Consider the following 19,809-nt stretch of genomic DNA (forward strand, 5'->3'; position numbering starts at 1 on the left):
GGAAGATCCAAAACATCATAAATATCTTTGGTCCAACCTGTCATGGAATTGCACCTAGCAAACAGGTATAACTGAGTGAGGAGTAGGTCAGCAAAGGGCTAAAATCATCACAATAGCCAACCTCAAATTCACTTCATAGAAGTACCATAGCTATGCTAATGCACATTGTGCAGTGCATGTGTTATTGTAACAACTGCTAATTAAGCTATGCGCAGTGAAACAATGAATGGAAACAGGCTAAGAGGAGAAAAACTCTGTTGTGATAAGATGCTCTGGAGTCCTCCTGTTGTCCAGAGAACACCTCAGTTTTACTAGGCTCCGACTGAGACACACACACAGCGCTTGTGGGGATCCTCTTCACACCCTCCATCTGTACACTGGGCTAAGAGGAGAGAGAATTGTCACTGTGAATATCTGTCCCAACCTTTGGTGAATATAGGTACTGGTCTGCTCTGAACTTCTACAGCTTTCACTGTATGAGACTCCTCTGACTCACTTTCTTCTTTGATTAAGTAACAGACAAATTGTTGTGTGGGAGTGAAGTCAGACAAATCTCAGCAGACCTTCAGATGTAAAAACATGTCAATGTGTAGCATGACAATAGTCTCTCTAGACAGATGGGTTTGCATCCCACAATGTACCAATTTTCCTGCATACACGTCTGTAGAAGTTCCGGCTCGAGTTGTGACATGGAGGACAAGTTGGAAATGGGATGCGCCACACCGGTGACGTCACTGCCATATCTGCTTGTTGCCCTAGCTAAACATGAGAACAACTCCCGCCCACATTTTAAGCCCTGCCTTAGCAAACCTCACGATTTGTTGGGAGAGTTTGTCTGTCTGAAGAGGACTCTTCCCCAGAACCCTCCTTAGTTTCAGAGAGTAGCATGACACTGATGGTTGTGTGACCAAAGTGTTTCGTCAATGTGCACTATACTGTTTATGCAATCCATTATAATTATTCATCATGGTTGAATCAAGAGCATATTTCTCACATCCAGAGCCCTTAATGCCCTACTGAGGTCTACATGTCACCCATGTCGTTATAGACCAGACCTGGCTCCAGCCATCTTAATATTGTCACGTCCTGACCTTAGAGATCCTTTCAGGTCTCTATTTTGGTTTGGTCAGGGCGTGATTGGGTGGGCATTCTATGTTGTGTTTCTATGTTTTCTATTTCTGTGTGTTTGGCCGGGTATGGTTCTCAATCAGAGGCAGCTGTCTATCGTTGTCTCTGATTGAGAAAAAATACTTAGGTATCCTTTTCCCACCTGTGTTTTGTGGGTAGTTATTTTCTGTTTCTGCACCTGACAGGACTGTTTCGTTTTCAGTCATTCTCTTTGTTAGTTTGTTTTGTGTTCAGTTTAAATAAAAATAACATGAACACTTACCACGCTGCGCTTTGGTCCACACCTTCTTCATACGACGACCGTTACAAATATCTACATGTTTTCACATGGATTCATGTCAGGGGAACTGTGTGACATGCTCTGGGGTGTTTAGCCAACATAATACCCACCATCAACGTACCCACTGTTCCCTGGGTGATGATCCTGCGTGTGTCAGAGACAGGGAGAGAGACGATCAAGAAAACTGTCACGAGCAAGAAATTGAATGTTGTATATCAAGCGAAGGAGAGAGCAATATATGACAGAAAATGAGTATGGAACAACATGAGAGACAGAGAGAGAGTACCCCCTCTACCCATGGTCCAGCTGCCTCTCCTGTAAATAAGGCTGGGTGAGGACAAGAGAGGACAAGAGGACAATACATGCACACTATACTCATGTGCTAACAAACACACACACACAGTGCTGAGTGTCTCTGGAATACTGAATAGAACATATTGTTAGAATTAGCTGCTGGTCCATGACGTTCAGCCACAGACACAGAGGACTCTTAAAAGGCCATGCAACAGAATGAGTTTCATCTGTAATGGAGTGTGAGTGACGATGTTGGGTACATAGTCTCAATGCTGATGACCCACAGACAGACAGACAGACACACACACGCACAGTGTTTCTGTCCGGCTCACCCTGGTTGTAATGGGGCAGCTGTGTAGAGCCTGGCCTGGGCAGTAATGAGCGTTTCATTCATGAGTGGAGGGGGTGTCTTGGAAGAGCCACTGAGACAGCCAGGCTTCCTGTGCCATCTGGGACCAACGTCCCCAGTTCTTAAAGTTCCAAACCAGGCCTGCCTGTCTGCATCCCTGTCTGTTTGTCTGTTTGTCCAAATGATTATCATCATCATCACTCGGTTCTCACACATCAGAGCTTTTAGCCAGAGAAACATGTTTACATAAAATAACTATGCAACTTTTGAAAGCTTTCCATGTGGAACTCAATATGGAAAATATATAATTTACAATTGGGTAAAAAACAGACCACCCGGAGATTTGGGATGCTCTAGGGTAGTAAATTGAATCATCGGCTGTTTCCAATTCCGAATGAAGTTCCTGTAAATTGCATCAAATTATTAAAAATGTTCCGGAAGAGGTAAGATGGAACATTTAAAAAATGTGAATTAGGTGAATTATTCATTTGAATCACTACAACTTATCAGGAATAGTGATGAACGGGAGACCATCAAACCACTCCCAACAGCAGCAGAATAATTCGTATTTTGATCTTCCCTAAAAAGTCAACCTCATTGGCTATGCTACTCACTTCAGCATAGAAAGGGACTAGAGGTAAGTGTCGCGTGTAAGTTGCCTTTCCTCTCTGTGCCTCTATCCAAATTGGTCCCAATTACAACATAATCTCATCCACTTCAGGAAGTTAAGCCTTGGCCTTTTTGTTCAATCAAACTCTGTCAGCCAGAACATTGTTAAATCGGGAATGCATTACCAATTGACATCAAAGCCAATGAGCACTGCCTCTCAGACCCAAGAAGAAAAATGAATGAAGAATGAAGCAGTTGAGTTTGTGCACAGTGGCTGCTGCTCAGTTGAAACAGAACCACAACGTTTCCTGCAAGAGATTCAGACCGTCAAAAACATCATTTCATGTCTGATCTTCTCAGCCATTTGGCTTCAATATCGTATTTCAACTCCCCTCTTTTCTTATTTGGCAGCATGTTGACATACAGGAACTAAGAAGCAGCTAACAACTCTGAAATGCCGTCTCCTGAGTCAATAATTAATCATGTCCTTCATCTGAATGTATAAATAGGTTCTCAAACATAATCAAGCGGCTGAAAGCTGGTGTCCTCCAACAGAGACAGCATCATTGCAGTCATACTGGGTCTCAAATGCTACACTGAACCTCATAGTGCTTGTAATGTCAGTAGTCAGACAGAATTACACTTGGTGCAGTCAAAGGGTGAGATATGCCAATCTAGGGTCAGAAGGGAAAATCATTTGTATTCTGTTAATGATAGGATGTGCTAGTACTTATTATATTATTCCGACAGGTACAGACAAAACTAATAGCGAATTCTTGTTATTATTTGACGTGATTTGATTGTAATTCTTTTGCTGCTTATCTACCTTATCGATGTTTTGATCATGTAATGTTATATAACCTAATCTGCAAACTCAATCCGAATCGATGACAAAGGCAGAGAAACCACAGAAGGACAGATGAAACATGTCACACATACACGGTGCTGTCTGCAACACTGAATAGTAATCTATTTAAATCCAGTAACTTTCAGAGTGAAGGTTTGTTCAGCCCTTATGCACAGGCCAGGGATATAAGCAAATCAGATAATCTGCTTTTGGAGATAGTGATAACTCCCTGTCTCTATTAGTGACTTAATTCAATTATCCCCACTGTATGTGTGATATAAAACACTACATTCAACGGGAGGGGATTGGGGTTGCAGGGGGTTCGGACACATGGAAGAATTGTCAAAAAGGTGCAATATTTTCAGTTTTTTATTTAATTTTCACTAGTTAGAGTTTTCTGATGCCCTGTATGATAAAGTATTATCTTACATCATATCTCTCAGTGACTTGATCTCTGCATGCTGGTGTCTCTGGCATCCTGTCATGCAATCCTCTCAACTCCATATAAAGCTCTCTTTTCTACTTTCTCTTTATTCTGTCCACTGGGAAAACCTTACCCCTCAGCTCCCACCTGGAGTGAGGGGCTGTCACTCATACAACACCATTTAGTCTAGTAGTTTAGTCATGGGAGAGTTGGCCACAGTCACCACAACCAGTCATAACTGTCCCAGCTTCTCAGGTGTGGATGGAGGACAATAACCATTGAAGGGCTTGAAGGGTTCGTTGAGTCATTATGATTCCACATAACACCATTACCCTTACCAAAGAACACTCGACAGACACTCTTTAAGTGTGTACCAGCATTATCAAATGCGTGTTTGTATACCAGCCATATCTATAACAATTAAATATCGGACTAGTTCAATATGAATTTTCTGTGGAAGACGGGGTCGCTCTGGTAGAGTTCACAGGCTTCTGTGGATATACACTATCTCTGATATTGTTGCATGTTGAAAAGGCACATTTGTGTGGTCGGGCACTGTAAATATGTCAGCTGTGAATGTTTCCTGGTTGGCTTGGCAGATATTAGTTTCCCAGATACAGTGGAGGACATGAGACAAAGCCAAACAGCTGTTTGCACAGTGTCCTCTCCACAACGTCAGAGCGATTGAGAACAAATATTATTACAGTTTTTTTCGATTGCTAAACGACAGTGGACACAACTGGAGTCACATGTGCAAAACTCTAACTACAGTCTTCACAGCAGCAGTTCATGTGGACCAAACTCTAGTTTGTTTTTCATTGCTTGAACACAGTTTTCAAAACTCTACATACTTATCCCATGACTTTAACCGCAACCTGCACAACACTGTGGATTTACAGCACTTTGTTCAAATGCTAACACACTGCTGTCAAAACTGTGAACCACACATTCAACACGGAATAGATTTCAGCCTTGTGCCTTTCAAACACTGCTGATTGCAATTTCAGCTGAAAGGCTAAGCAGGTGTCTTGTTTTAGACTTGTTAGTGAACACACACACATATTACAGTATATATAGGTAGAGCTCAGAAAGACTCATTTTGGAAATGGAACAAGGAAGATGGGTTCGTGGAGGGAGAAGGGTGGCAGGGAGAGGGCGGATGCATGGAGGAAGACAAAGAAGACAAAGAGCTGTTATTTCAGATGAAATAAGGGCTACACTTATAGACCATGTCATGAACCATGGTCTCTCATTGAGAGAAGCAGGGTTGAGGGTGCAACCCAATCTGCAAAGATCCACAGTGGCATCTGTAATGCGAATTTTCCATCATGCAAACAGGTGAGTTACATCCTTACAGTAAATGAAAACATTACAGGAATCTATTTTGTATTGCAATTATAGAATATTTACACTGATATATATTACAGTAAGTTTGACTGTAAAATATATTTTTACAACAGGACCCAAAGGCTGCCCCCAACAGGGGGAAGAGGAAAAATATTTTCAGATGCGCAGGAAAATGCTATTGTTGACATGGTTGTTGTCAACAATGCAATAAAACTGCGGGAGATTCAAGATAGAGTGCTGGCTGATAATGATATATTTGAAAATGTTAATTCTGTCAGCACAACAACTATTGCTCGAGTCCTAAAGAAACACCAAGTTACAATGAAACAGTTATACACTGTACCGTTCGAGAGAAACAGTGAACGGGTAAAAGAGCAAAGATACCAATATGTCCAGGTAAGACGTCTGAGGTTACGTACACAGCTATACAAAATATTTACAGTAAAAAAAACACTAGCATTTCTACAGTAAAACTGTGCACTTACTGTTTTTCAGAGAGTAATGGAGGTGGAAGCACTGGAAAGACCACATTCATTTGTATTTATCGATGAAGCTGGATTTAACCTTGCAAAACACGGCGCAGAGGAAGGAATGTTATAGGTCAAAGGGCCACTGTGGAGGTTCCAGGCCAAAGGGGGGGAAATATCACCATGTGTGCTGCAATGGCCAATGATGGTTTGCTTCTCAACACACCACTCATGGCCATACAACACAGAAGGCTTATAGCTTTCCTAGAACAGCTCTATGCTCAGCTAGTGCCAGCAGAACAGGGGGAGCCAGTAAGAAACCCCCAAGTTTTTGTCATAGTTTGTGATAACGTTGCTTTTCACACCACTCTGCAGCTGTCACAGATTGGTTTGCAGCACATCACAGATTTATGGTTTTGTACCTGCCTGCATATTCAGCCTTCCTCAACCCAATAGAGGAGTTTTTCTCTGCCTGGAGGTGGAAAGTGTTTGGTCACCACCCACATGACCAAATGTCTCTTTTGGAAGCCATGCGTGTCGGATGTGTGGAGACGAGTCCAGAGGACTGCCAGGGATGGATAAGGCACTTCAGAAGGTTCTTCCCCAGGTGCATGGCAAGAGAAAACAATTAGATGTGATGTTGAAGAAAACCTGTGGCCTGATGCTAGAGAGAGGCAGGATTAGCCCTCAATTATTTGTTCGAATTACAGTATGTACTTTAGTTTCTACCTTTTTTTTCTCATTACTGTAATTCCGTAAATTACTACAGACTATTGAAGCAAACTGCTAATTTTCATTGACCTTAAAGAATTGTTATGTTCTAAAAATTGTAATAAATCATGTGAAAAGAATGTCACTCTTTTCTTTGAAGAAAATATTACTTTGTATGAAGTCACTGAAATTGTTCAAACTGTAAGATGAAAAGTTTGTATTTTCTGTATTGGTGTTTAATGCTAGTGTTTTTACTCTCAGTGTGTTCTGAGTGACAGTGTGTGTTATCTCAGTGAGGGTTGTGCATAGTGTTTGGCTGCACTGAGCGTGTTTTGAGCCATGTGTTAAGAGTTGTGTTGCTTGGAATGAGTTTTGCAGGTGATGTGAACTGTTTAGCTCAGGTGACTGTTGGTAGTGCAGACTGTAGTTAGAGTTTTGCACATGTGACTCCAGTTGTGCCCACTGTCGTTTAGCAATCGAAAAAAACTGTAATGGATTTTACTCTGAATGGCTGTTTGACTTTTATTTGTCAGTTCAGCAACATGAAAGGCTTTCCGATAAGGCTCCTTCTAAAAGCCACATTCTACTCGTCTAATAATGGTAATGATAACTCAGGCCCTATGGAAAATAAAATATATTTTACTCACATACATGTTTCTCAGAAACACACACACACAGGTATTCCTGGGGATGTAGATGAGAATGGAAACAGGAAGACAGGAAATTAAAGTCAGTCTCCCAATCAGACCTCAGAACACATTGTGATCACCCAATATCAACATAAAAGTACAAAGTGCCTCACGTTTCATTAACACGAGACAAATGTCTGGGGAATGAGCTGTGTGTGTTGTGTGTGTGTGTGTGTGTGTGTGTGTTTGTGAGTGTGTGCGTGTGTGTGTGTGTGTGTGTGTGTGTGTGTGTGTGTGTGTGTGTGTGTGTGTGTGTGTGTGTGTGTGTGTGTGTGTGTGTGTGTGTGTGTGTGTGTGTGTGTGTGTGTAGTGTGTGTGTGTGTGTGTGTGTCTGTGTGTGTCTGTGTGTGTGTGTGTCACTGTGTTGGGCACATAGCCCCAGAAGTTGCATTCAAGTCTCCAGTATCTTCTACAGGGCACTGCGATGTGTAGGTGAGACTACGAGAACAGAGAGAGAGAGACTGAGTGTCTTACGTACGTTTAAAGACTGGGCAGGTAAGTGTTAGCGATGGCTTTCTTAAAACCATACTAAACAGGAGATTACATGCACCAGCTTGCTAAAAGAAGCTTATTTGCAACACAAAACCCACATACATAAACCAGCGATTTAGCTGATCTCACGTTGATACTGGGCAGCTGCAACTTTCCTAGTCTAGGCTATCTATTCCCATCCCAGTTGAAATCAGGGGATCGGAAACCGTAAGGTTGATCAATGTAAAATACCAGTATAGGAGTAGTAGGTTTACACTTCATTCAAACGTTTCATCTTAAATGACCTAATAATATTTGTGCCATTTGAAATAACCTTGTTAGACTACATTTTAATTTAATAAAAATAATAGATTCCACTCATCACAATTGGGTTGATTTAGTTACACATTTCAATATGGAGAGTGCAGGGATATCTCCCCCCCCCCCGCGATCTTGATAAGAAATGACACAACTTTTCAAGACAAGTTATAATTAAATCGATTACATAAATGGGAACAAAAAGAACAGAGTCGGCTACACCAAAGAGTTTCCATTCATAAAACATGTAGGGTAAATTGCCACAGTAGATTTTCCATGGTAAATGAGGAAATACTTTATTTCAGTTGCATGAAATGATTGTCAAAAATCTACACCGATGATAATTCACACCAGAGGGAGAATATTTTTTCAAAGATGTTGACAGCAAGCAATAGGCTACTAAAAGTTAACACTGACATCAGGTTTAGGGAGCGGTAATTCAGTGGCCAATGATAATGATGGTTGCAATTGAGACAAGATGTGCGGGTGATTTTTGCGTAAATTGATGGTTTAACAATGGATTACCCTGTGTTAAATCGGTGGCCAATTGTGGTTGCAATAAGCCTGTTTTAACAATATTTCCTCTTCACTTCAGTTTGCACCTCAATTCATCATCTTTGGTTGAAGAGCGAGGTAGCGACACATTCCTTTCCCTAAACAATGGACAGGATACATGTGTCTTAAGTCTGTTTTTGTACATGGGGTTTGTTGTTTTTAATGTTTTTGCATAGCACAGTGTAAATTGGTGGGTGGAGTTATAGGAGAATGGGCTTATTGTAATGGCTGGAATGTTGTCAATGGAACGGAGTCAAACATGGTTCCCATATGTTTGATTGGTTTGATACCATTCCATTCCATGGGCATTGTCATGCTGAAACAGGAAAGGGCCTTCCTCAAACTGTTGCCACAAAGCTGGAAGCACATATTTGTCTAGAATTATATTGTATGCTGTGGCCTGGACCATGAAAAACAGCCCCAGATTATTATTCCTCCATCAAACTTTACAGTTGGCACTATGCATTGGGGCAGGTAGCATTCTCCTGGCATCTGCCAAACCAGATTCTTAGGCTTGTATGCCGCTGCCATTGAAACCCATTTCATGAAGTTCCTGTCAAACAGTTATTATGCTGATGTTGCTTCCAGAGGCAGTTTGGAACTCGGAGTGAGTGTTGCAACCAAGGACAGACGATTTTTACGCGTTACGTGCTTCAGCATTCGGCAGTCCCGTTCTGTGAGCTTGTGTGGCCCACATCTTCGCGGCTGAGCCATTCTTGCACCTAGACATTTCCACTTCACAATAACAGCACTTACAGTTGACCAGGGAAGCTCTAGCAGGACCGAAATTTGACGAACATCCTATGACGGTGCCACGTTGAAAGTCACTGAGCTCTTCAGTAAGGCCATTCTACTGCCAATGTTTGTCTATGGAGATTGCATGGCTGTGTGCTCGATGTTACACACCGGTCAACTATGGGGTGTGGCTAAATCAGCCGAATACACTAATTTGAATGGGTGTCCACATACTTTTGTATATATACTGTAGTGTAATTTGCATGAACTCACTGTGCAATAATAGTGTTTAACATTCTTTTTTAATGACTGCCTCATCTCTGTACCCCACACATACAATTCTCTGTAAGATCCCTCCGTCGAGCAGTGAATTTCAAACACAGACTCAACCACAAAGAACTGGGATGTTTTCCAATGCCTCACAAAGAAGAGCACTTAGAAAAATAAAATAAAAAGTTAAACTGCAAAAAATGTGGCAAAGAAATGTATTTTATGTCCTAAATACAAATAATTATGTTTAGGGAAAATCCAACACAACACATCACTTACTACCACTCTTAATATTTTCATGCATGGTGGTGGCTGCATCATGTTATGGGTATGCTTGTCATCAGGAAGTACTAGGGATTTTTTAGGATGAAAATAAACATAATAGACATTACAATAACCTTAAACTCAAAGCAAAATATACACTGGAGTTGCTTATCAAGACGACATTTAATGTCCGTGATTGGCCTAGTTACAGTTTTGACTTAAATCGGATTGAAAATCTATGACAAGAATTGAAAATGGCTGTCTAGCAATGATCAACAACCAACCTGACAGAGGTTGAAGAATTAAAAAATAGTGTGCAAATGTTGCACAATCCAGGTGTGCAAAGCTCTTAGAGACTAACAGTTGTAATCACTACCAAAGGTGATTCTAACATGTATTGACTCAGGATATCAGGTATGAAGGTAAGACCCAGATGCAGACACGTCAAATAAACAATGGTTTAAGGTCAGGGTAGGCAGAGGTCAAAAATCCAGAGGTGAGGTAAAGGTACAGGTCGGCAGGCAGGGTCAGGCAGAGTGGTCAGTCAGGCGGGCTCAGAGTCAGGACAGGCAAGAATCAAAACCAGGAGGGCGAGAAAAAAGAGAGACTGGGAAAAGCATGAGCTGAGAACAAAAACACTGGTTGACTTGACAAACAAGACAAACTGGCAACAGACTTCACAGGTATAAATACACAGGGGATAATGGGGAAGATGGGCGACACCTAGAGGGGGGTGGAGACAATCACAAAGACAGGTGAAACAAATCAGGGTGTGACACAGGAGTGTGAATACTATGTAAATGAAATATTTCTGTACTTAATTTTCAATACATTTGCAAACATTTCTAAAAACATGCATTCACTTTATCATTATGGGGTATTGTGTGTAGATGGGTGAGAATTATTATTTTTTAACAAAATGTGCAATAAGTCAAGGGGTATGAATACTTTTTGAAGGCACTGTATATAAACTTGGTGAACTTCTCAACCCTCAAAACCCACCATTCAGGGTCTAAAAGAAAAGTTGTCCAAAAATGTCAGGGCCAAATTGTCAGCTACTTAACACAGAGGAATTCTCTTGGTTGCTTAGCCTCTGATTATATAAGTGGGGATATGCTGGTATTGAAACTAGTGAGTGTCAGTAGCCTTTAAACCCACTCTCCCCTGTGGTCTTGGTCCCTCTAGGTCGTATAAGGTTATAGAGGCCAGTTAGTGGATCAGAAGTGTAGGAGGTAGTGCTTTTAACTGTGTGCGAGAGGGCAATAGTTCATGATATGTAATGTATGGAACTGTGAACCTTCCCTCAAAGAGTTGCATGCAAGCAGGGGGGACTAGGTGATTTGGAGGCTCCAGGCAGAGTCCAGTCTGAGGTTTGACATGCCGTGCTCGTTTTGGCCAGACAGCATCAGACACATGGCCTCTGCCTCGACGACTATGGCAGTATTATCAACAGCACCTGTCTTTTTACTGAAGAAATTAGATAACTAAAATATCTGCTTACCTAAGTAATTTATTTTTTCAATTATGCCCAGCTCACCCTTGATGATACAATATGTGAGGCCTGACGCAACTGCCTCTTCTGCCTAATGGTAAGCCAACCGCTGCACACAAGGGCTCCACTGTTGACCATGAAGGAGATCAGAGTTGTTCAGAAGACTGTGATTATATCAGAACCTGCTGTCTGTGTTTTTAAAATAGGTACAAACGTTAACACAAAGTACTAATTATGCCTGATGTTCTCTTTATAATAGTTGCATCACTAGTAGCGTTGCAGTTGTTTGTCAGTGTATCCTTGCAGGAAAAGACAACACAATTTCAAAAGCTCACACAGATGTCAAGTGTACACAGCAAGTCACGTAGTAACAATGATGAGGGAGAGCACTTTATCAGTAGGCCCCTGAGGAACCCGGCCTAGGCTAGACTATGTGTTGGATAAGGTGATGACACGAACAAGCTATGGAGTCTAAGCGCCAATGTGCTGCAAGAAACCATGAGGCCTAGCCCTTGATCCGGGGGCGAGGGACTGTTAATGTAACTAGCACATCAGGAACATGATGCACACACTGAGACTAGTAGAGCGTAATGTACCCTGACAGGGACATTGATATTTTAACTTGACAGAGGTGCACCCACCACGTCCCTCTGTTACCGATTGCTTTAAAAATGCCTTCTTAATCCTCAAACATGAAGGTTGTGTTTTCATTGACAAATGGCTTCGAAATCGTGTTGAGTCATTCTGATAGTGGAATAGGATTGGTTAACCATTTCCTGTTGCTATGCACATGCACTTGTAATGAAATAGCTACATTATAGAAGAGTGGCTAAAGTACATTTTCAATGATCAAGTATGAATTGAATCTTCCCATCTGTCATAACAGCCTCTGGGTTGAGGTAAGCTACTCTTTTCTCCTGAGATCAATGCTTCCGTCCCCCCACTGTTTAATTTAGGGAATTGGACAACCTGCTGTCAACAGAGGTAGATGTTGAAGTACCAAGAACCACAGCGAGTCATTTTTGTACATGTGGCAGCGGAAGAGCGCACCTCCTTCTTGGAATTTCATTATGTCAAAATGGCCCTCTCCTCTGTTCTCCTCAGTTCTCAACACTAGGTGGTGATGAGTTTACAGAATATTCCGTCCTACTGTGGAGCCAAATGGACATATTCATATTGCACCTATTGTGTCTCCCTCTAGACTAACATCAAGAAGCTCAATTTAGTTCAGAATTTGATATCTCACAATACTAGCCTAAATGCTGTCACTTGTATATTGCTAAACAACGAGGAGGTATTGCTCCTATCAAGCTAGGCTTTCGAGACATTTTGGTGAAAAGCTGAGCAAGGAGTAAAATCATTGATGTGTAATATTGTGATTGTGTTTTTGTATGTGATTGACTCTACATACAGTAATGAGAGTAAATTGATAGGGGTTACTCACAGTACTTGGAGGGAAATGTGAGCGGGCACATGAGACGAGGCTTCAGTTTATGTCAGGAGAAAGTTGACAATGGTAGTGGAGTGGTCATCACCTCTTAATCAAGGAACAGGAGGGGACTTAGCTGGAAATACAAATAGCAGATACATTCCATTACAGAAGCGTCATCAGACATCAGACATCTCAAAATTCCTAAAGTCAAACACAGACCGCGCATCTCGCCCACTTGACACATCAAAGTGGACTAAGAAACGTTCCTGAATAAATCAATGATCATCAACATAACAACTGCAAGCAGACTGGTGGCACCATAGGTCCCAGAGCAGTGGGACAATTTTAATAGTTGATCACATGGAAATATTGTCTCGTTTTCATCTGATACAGCATGTCAGATTTCTAACGTTTAGGTGTAGCCTAGGCTGCTGCAACATTTATGTTGTGAGTTTTTGCACGTATATGTCCGGAGTGATTGTGTTATCTTTGCTAAATAAATAACGGAGGAAAGTGGAAAGCCTACCTGAGCACACAATAAATGTGCCGCGTCAACCTCTCTCGTTAATGCTATGCTATGCTATGTCAAGGCTATGCTATGCTATGTCAAGGCTATGCTATGTCAAGGCTATACACTTCATCGCTGCCGACGTGAGTGCTACGGGGCGGTAAACATTTGGCAGGTTACCTTCGCTTCCTTGGGCACAGGGACTATGGTGGTCTGCTAGAAACATGAGGTATTATATGACTAAGTCAGGGAGAGGTTGAAAATGTCAGTGAAGACACTTGCCAGTTGGTCAGCGCATGCTGGCGCATGCTGGTAATAGATCTGGCCCGTGGCTTTGTGAATGTTGACCTGTTTAAAGGGCTTGCTCACGTCGGCTACCGAGAGAGTTATCACACAGTCATCCAGAACAGCTGGTGCTCTTGTGCATGTTTCAGTGTTGCTTGCCTCGAAGCGAGCATAAAATGCATTTAGTTCATCTGGTAGGCTCGCGTCACTGGGCAGCTCGCGTCTGGGTTTCCCTTTGTAGTCCATAATAGTTTTCAAGCCCTGCCACATCCAACGAGCATCAGAGCTGGTGTAGTAGGATTCAATCTTAATCCTGTATTGACGCTTTCCTTGTTTGATGGTTTGACTGAGGGCATAGCTGGAGGGGCAGCTCTAGCCTTTAGCTCGATGGGGATGTTGCCTGTAATCCATGGCTTCTGGTTGGGGTATGTACGTACGGTCACTGTGGGGACGACGTCGTCGATGCACTTATTGATGAAGCCGATGACTGAGGTGGTATACTCCTCAAGGCCATTGGATGAATCCCGGAACATATTCCAGTCTGTGCTAGCAGAACAGTCCTGTAGCGTAGCATCCGTGGCATCTGACCACTTCCGTATTGAGTGAGTCACAGGTACTTCCTGCTTTAGTTTTCACTTGTAAGCGGGAATCAGGATGCTAGAATTATGGTCGGATTTGCCAATTGGAGGGCGGGGGAGAGCTTTGTATACATCTCTGTGTGTGGAGTAAATGTGAGCTAGAGTTTTTTTTCCTCTGGTTGCACATGTGACATGCTGGTAAAGATTTGGTAGAACTGATTTAGTTTGCCTGCATTAAAGTCCCCGGCCGCTAGGAGTGTCGCTTCTGGCTGAGCATTTTCTTGTTTGCTTATGGCCTTATAGAGTTGGTTGAGTGCACTCTTAGTGCCAGCATCGGTCTGTGCTAGTAAATAGACGGCTATGAATAATATAGTTGAGAACTCTTGTGGTAGATGGTGTGGTCTACAACTTATCATATGGTACTCTACCTCAGATGAGCAGTACCTCGAGACTTCTTTAATATTAGACATCGCTCACCAGCTGTTATTGACAAAAAGACACACATCCCCACCCCTCGTCTTACCAGACGTAGCTTCTCTGTTCTGCCAGTGCATTGAAAATCCCACCAGCTCAATATTATCCGTGTCGTTGTTCAGCCACGAATCGGTGAAACATAGGATATTACAGTTCTTAATGTCCCATTGGTAGGATAATCGTAATCCTAGGTCATCCATTTTATTTTCCAATGATTGCATGTTAGCAAGTAGAATCTATGGCAATGGGAGTTTACTCACTCGCCTACGGATTCTCAGAACGCATCCCGATCTGCGTCCTCTTTTCCTCCTTTTCCTCTTTTTCTTCACGCAAATGACAGGGATTTGGGCCTGTTCCCGGGACAGCAGGAGTAAATGGTGAATAATCTCAGTTCTGATGTCCAGAAGTTATTTTCGGTCATAAGAGTCAGTAGCAGCAACATTATGTACAAAATAAGTTTTTAAAAAAGGTTACAAACAACGCAGAAAAATGAACAAAATAGCATAATTGATTACGGGCATGTAAAACGTCAGCCATACTCTTCAGTGCCATTTCTGAGATATCTCTTGTTGAAACTGAACAGATTGTGGTACAGCAGGCTGCTCCAAAGCAAGAGAGCTATTAACTAGTGTTGAGCTATGGTGACAAGCCTTTTGTCTTCTGTATTTAAATTAGTCACTAACCAGGAGTGACAGGACCTCCATTCCCCTGCTGGGAGGGATTCTAGACCCTCGTTTATGCAGCTCTATTTTAGAACAAGTTATTTCCTTCTTGGATGATTTCATGACAAATCCACTTAAAAAATCCTTGCTGGTCTCAACACAATATCCTCCTTGGCCAGATAACAATTTGTCCTTAATAATTCCATTGCTTAAATGAACTTAAAAATCGTCTCATGTCCTGGCTTTAGGCTACTTGTTTTAATGGCTCTAACATGCTCTCATATTACAGCTTGTAGAGATTATCTAAAACATGTTTCCCAGCATTCTAATATGAGTTGAAGAAAATGTGAATAAAAGTTATAAGGTGAAACATCAGAAACCAAATTTATTGAAAATCCTTTGAAACCAACATCGGAAGACACACTCAATGAAAGTCATAACTTGAGAGAGTTTGACAAGATCAAGTCAGAATATGACTTTGTTAGCAAAGGCATAATGGAGATTATGAGCCCCGTGGAGGCTACAACTGCCTCGAATACATCTCAGACATTACACTGGAGCGGAGACTGGCTGATGTCTCACTGTCGCCCCTGAGGACACTGTTGATCCAAGGCATGTAGGCAGAGAGCTTCATGTAGACAGCGTATTTCTCCACGGCACAGGTCTTATCGAAGGACAGGATCCCTGCAGCATACACTCGGCCGTCTTTGGGGTCCTGGACTGCCAGGGCACCGCCTGCGTCCCCAAAGCACACATTCTCCTGGTACTTGCTGGCTCCAGTACAGAACATGTTGTCATCTACGGTTGGAGTGCTGCTCAGTACTTGGCCACCAGGGTTGTACTCTGCCTTACAGGAGCTATGCGATGCCACAGGCAATACCAGGTGTTTCAGTGACTTAGCGGGGGTGAAGAAGACCCCCCAACCCCAGCCTGTGATGATGCCTTTCTCCTGGGCTGCCTCAGCCAGGTCCTGGCCCCTCTCAGGCAGAGGGATGGGCATCACAGCCTCGCTCAGGGTGAATGGCTCCTTCAGCTGAATCAGAGCCAGGTCGTTGTCCCAGTCTGATACGTTCTGGAAGCCTGGGTGCAGAACCACCTAGAAGGGGGAAGGGAATAATTCATAGGACCTCTTTTTGATGATCTCTTTGTGCTCTAACTACCTGTAAGACTGAACGTGATGATGTAGGTGAGAGAGCCCAGTGCAGTTCTGCTTGCTGAAAATACTGAATTGTCTGAATATTGTTTGAAAGAGATGGTAATGGTCATACTAGCTCACCTTTTCTACAGCAACTTCTTTGGAGTCATCGGCTTGGGATTGTCGCGTGATGCCTAAGTACACCTTGGGGATGATTGGTTCTTTCCCCTGCGTGTCCTGTCTACTCTTCCTGACAAACAAGTTCCTGCCAGCGGTCAGGACCCAGCGGTCAGAGATTAGAGCTCCCCCAGCGAAGCCCCCGTTCATGACGCTTTTACTCAGGTAGACCATGGCCTGCCAGGGGACATGAGGGGCCAGGGTGCCCCTAATCATACGCCTGAAGCGCAGGTCTGGGCAAGAAACACAACAACATTATTTCTATACAATCTCTATATGGTTAAAACATCCCCAACTCAGCACCACCTAGCACATACTGCTGTGCAACTCAAACACAACTGTAAAAGATTATTGCAGAAAAATGAAATGTGGCTCAATACAATTCCAACCTTAGTTTTAGTTTGAGTTTGCTAAAATCAGCACTATTCACTTGAATACACACAGCATTTGGTAATAGCTTTGTGGAACCTTTTAGCTTTGACCTGACAAAAGTTCAGTAAATTCATTAATCATCTACTATTATCTGAAAAAATAAGTGTTGACCTGACTTGAGCCAGACAAGGCTGGCTTTCACAGAATTACCTTGGAGGTCACAATACTCAGAAACCTAGATGAGGATGGAATTAGTGTCATTTCTCTTCCCAAACATTTTCCTGAAACGCTTGATGAGAGGTGGATTTTTGGAGGAATTTTACTTTTCAAGGCTTTCATGCATCTCATGTGTGTCGCTGCTGAATCGATTTTTAAGATAATCGGGATAATAGCTGTGAGCCGTGAGACTTAACATGGTTTTCACTTGAAAGTGATGGTGACATACTCATTTTGGCCACAGCTACTGTATTCTCTTCCTCTTACAGAGGCCAACAAGCTGAATAGGAACAGCTTGTGTCTGCTCAGCTCAGAGTAGCGTAAGGGGAGCCATAGTGAAGATTGGCTTCAGAACATCCGATGAGAATGACAGTGTAATTGAAATGTGAGTGATATCCTTACACGAACCAGTCACAATGGGCCAGCAGACAAATTGCACGTGCGAAAACACACATGTGGAATGTGTATGTCCAATATTTTTGGGCGATATTCTGCATCAATGGTGTCACTAATACCCACCTTAACATAGACATGAGATTTAAAAAAAGTTGTCAATGGCTCCTTGATCTTTAAAATGTACATGTTTTTGTTTGAAAACATTTCATTCCACTCACTTTGTTGACATTTCAATCTAAATCAGAAGAAGTAAGCCCGTATTGGCATAAAGCAGGGAGTTGGTTATGTGTCAGTTAGACAGACCTGAATTGTTTGGGATCTCATCAATTGATTTGGTTTTGATTTTGATTTTGATTTTGTCCTTTCTTGCCAGACAGACACAGGAGACCGCGAGGAGCACTGCCAGGGATGACCTGCGGACAGAAGGAACACATGAGTACAGTACACACACACAGAGTCAACTGACAGACAGAGCCCAAACACTCACGGGTACCACAACTAACGGTTCCTTTACTTAAGGCCTCTTGGGGCTTGCATGTTTACTTATATTTAGAAAAGGTCTCTAGATAGAGCAGTTTGAATGTTTTTTGAAAGATTTAAGTAGCTGCGTTTCCCTGCCATTTCACAAAGATCCATTTTCCAAAGACATTCCAGAGATGAATTTGGATTGGTACTGCAAAGACAACAATTGCCAGGCTACTAGGGTTTCGTTGAGGAAATAATATGAAAAGTATAACATACCACATTTTGATGGAAATATCTGTTTATGAGTTTGTATGTTGAGCTGTGTCTCCTCTGTAAAGACGATGTACTCCGTGAGAAGTTATAGGACCAAGGCCTTATATCTACTGAAGAGAGAACTCACCCCCTGTCTGCCCACCCATGGGAATTTTGCTGGACACAGCTTCAGTTCTGATTCCCGAAAATCGGAGAGATTGCAAAATCTCTGTTTATGCCAACCCGTTATTGGAATCGTGTCCAAACCCTAACCCTGGCCCCATCTGGAGTTCAGCCACTGCCAACTAGAATCAGAGAAGATCATCGGAGGGATAAATCATTTCATAGGGTATGAATTATGAAATCAGAACAGGACACAGCACATCTATAATTTGTGTGTCAATTTGGTTTATTGAAAGTAAATGAGGAGCATATAAATTCCGCATCAGAGTGTGTTATTTAAAAAATGTGGTACCATCATAATCCACAAACATTTTCTTGATTATGCTATTTGGAAAACCCCGAAAAAAATAGTTGTTGTTGTTTGTTGTTGACTCACATTTGCTGTTTCCGACTCACTTTGGTAACACTGTACTTGACATCCAGCGTCATAAAACATTATGACACAGTCATAACCATGTCATAATATGTCATAACAGCTGATATAACTTGTCAGTTATAATATGGTCATAACACTATATTGCGTTATTTTATGGCTGGTTATAACACCTACAGTGCCTTGCGAAAGTATTCGGCCCCCTTGCACTTTGCGACCTTTTGCCACATTTCAGGCTTCAAACATAAAGATATAAAACTGTATTTTTTTGTGAAGAATCAACAACAAGTGAGACACAATCATGAAGTGGAACGACATTTATTGGATATTTCAAACTTTTTTAACAAATCAAAAACTGAAAAATTGGGCGTGCAAAATTATTCAGCCCCCTTAAACCTGTCTACGATATTGGTTCCCAATTGGGAATCAACCCTCCCACGTTCAGCTGAAACGGTGGCGCATGGAACGCAAAAATATTCTTACAAATATTTAACCTCCACACATTAACAAGTCCAATAGCTCAAATGAAAGATAAACACCTTGTTCATCTAGCCAGCAAGTCAGATTTCTAAAATGTTTTACGGCGAAAACATAGCACATATATATGTAAAACCACCACCAGACACAGCTTATTTGAATAGCCAAAACATGCAATCAACAAACGCAGGATTAAAAAATAAATCGTTCACTAACCTTTTGAAAATCTTCATCAGATGACAGTAATATGACATGTTACACAGTACATTTTTTTTTCTTTCAATAATATGCCATTTATATCCATAAATGTCCATTTACAGTGAGTTCACGTTCAGAAATTACTCAAAATGCCCGCAGGAAATCTAGGTAGCGCGGCAAGATAACGTAAATAGACATCATAAACTTTGACTAAATATACATGTTCTACATATAGTTAGAAAGATACACTGCTTCTTTATGCAACCGCTTTGTTAGATTTATTTTTAACGTTACAGAAATCGCACACTATTCAATATGCTGAGACGGCGCTCAGTTCCAAGCTACATTTCTACGTAATGTTGGAGTCAACAGAAAC

At 41.9% G+C, this 19,809-nt stretch overlaps 1 protein-coding gene across 1 annotated transcript; it reads right to left on the reverse strand.

Moving 5' to 3' along the window:
* Positions 1-15,549: 15,549 nt before the first annotated feature.
* On the reverse strand, positions 15,550-18,363 carry LOC118936659 (haptoglobin-like). The gene is made up of 4 exons (XM_036980655.1): positions 18,227-18,363; positions 17,789-17,898; positions 16,466-16,734; positions 15,550-16,285 (listed from the first exon to the last, which is right to left on the reverse strand). The coding sequence occupies exons 1-4, from the start codon at positions 18,229-18,231 to the stop codon at positions 15,710-15,712; spliced, it is 960 nt and encodes a 319-aa protein (XP_036836550.1). The 5' UTR covers positions 18,232-18,363; the 3' UTR covers positions 15,550-15,709.
* Between the last annotated feature and the right edge of the window lie 1,446 nt (positions 18,364-19,809).

The sequence above is a fragment of the Oncorhynchus mykiss genome, chromosome 6, assembly GCF_013265735.2.
Source record: "Oncorhynchus mykiss isolate Arlee chromosome 6, USDA_OmykA_1.1, whole genome shotgun sequence".
In the NCBI taxonomy this organism is placed as follows: domain Eukaryota; kingdom Metazoa; phylum Chordata; class Actinopteri; order Salmoniformes; family Salmonidae; genus Oncorhynchus; species Oncorhynchus mykiss.

Bases quoted from the DNA above. Each gene is read 5' to 3' on its own strand.
- LOC118936659 (XM_036980655.1), bottom strand. The intron at 16,735-17,788 runs GTCTGTCTAACT...TTTCTTGCCCAG, and splicing joins TGAGATCCCAAACAATTCAG to ACCTGCGCTTCAGGCGTATG. The intron at 16,286-16,465 runs GTGAGCTAGTAT...TCCCCCTTCTAG, and splicing joins AAGAAGTTGCTGTAGAAAAG to GTGGTTCTGCACCCAGGCTT.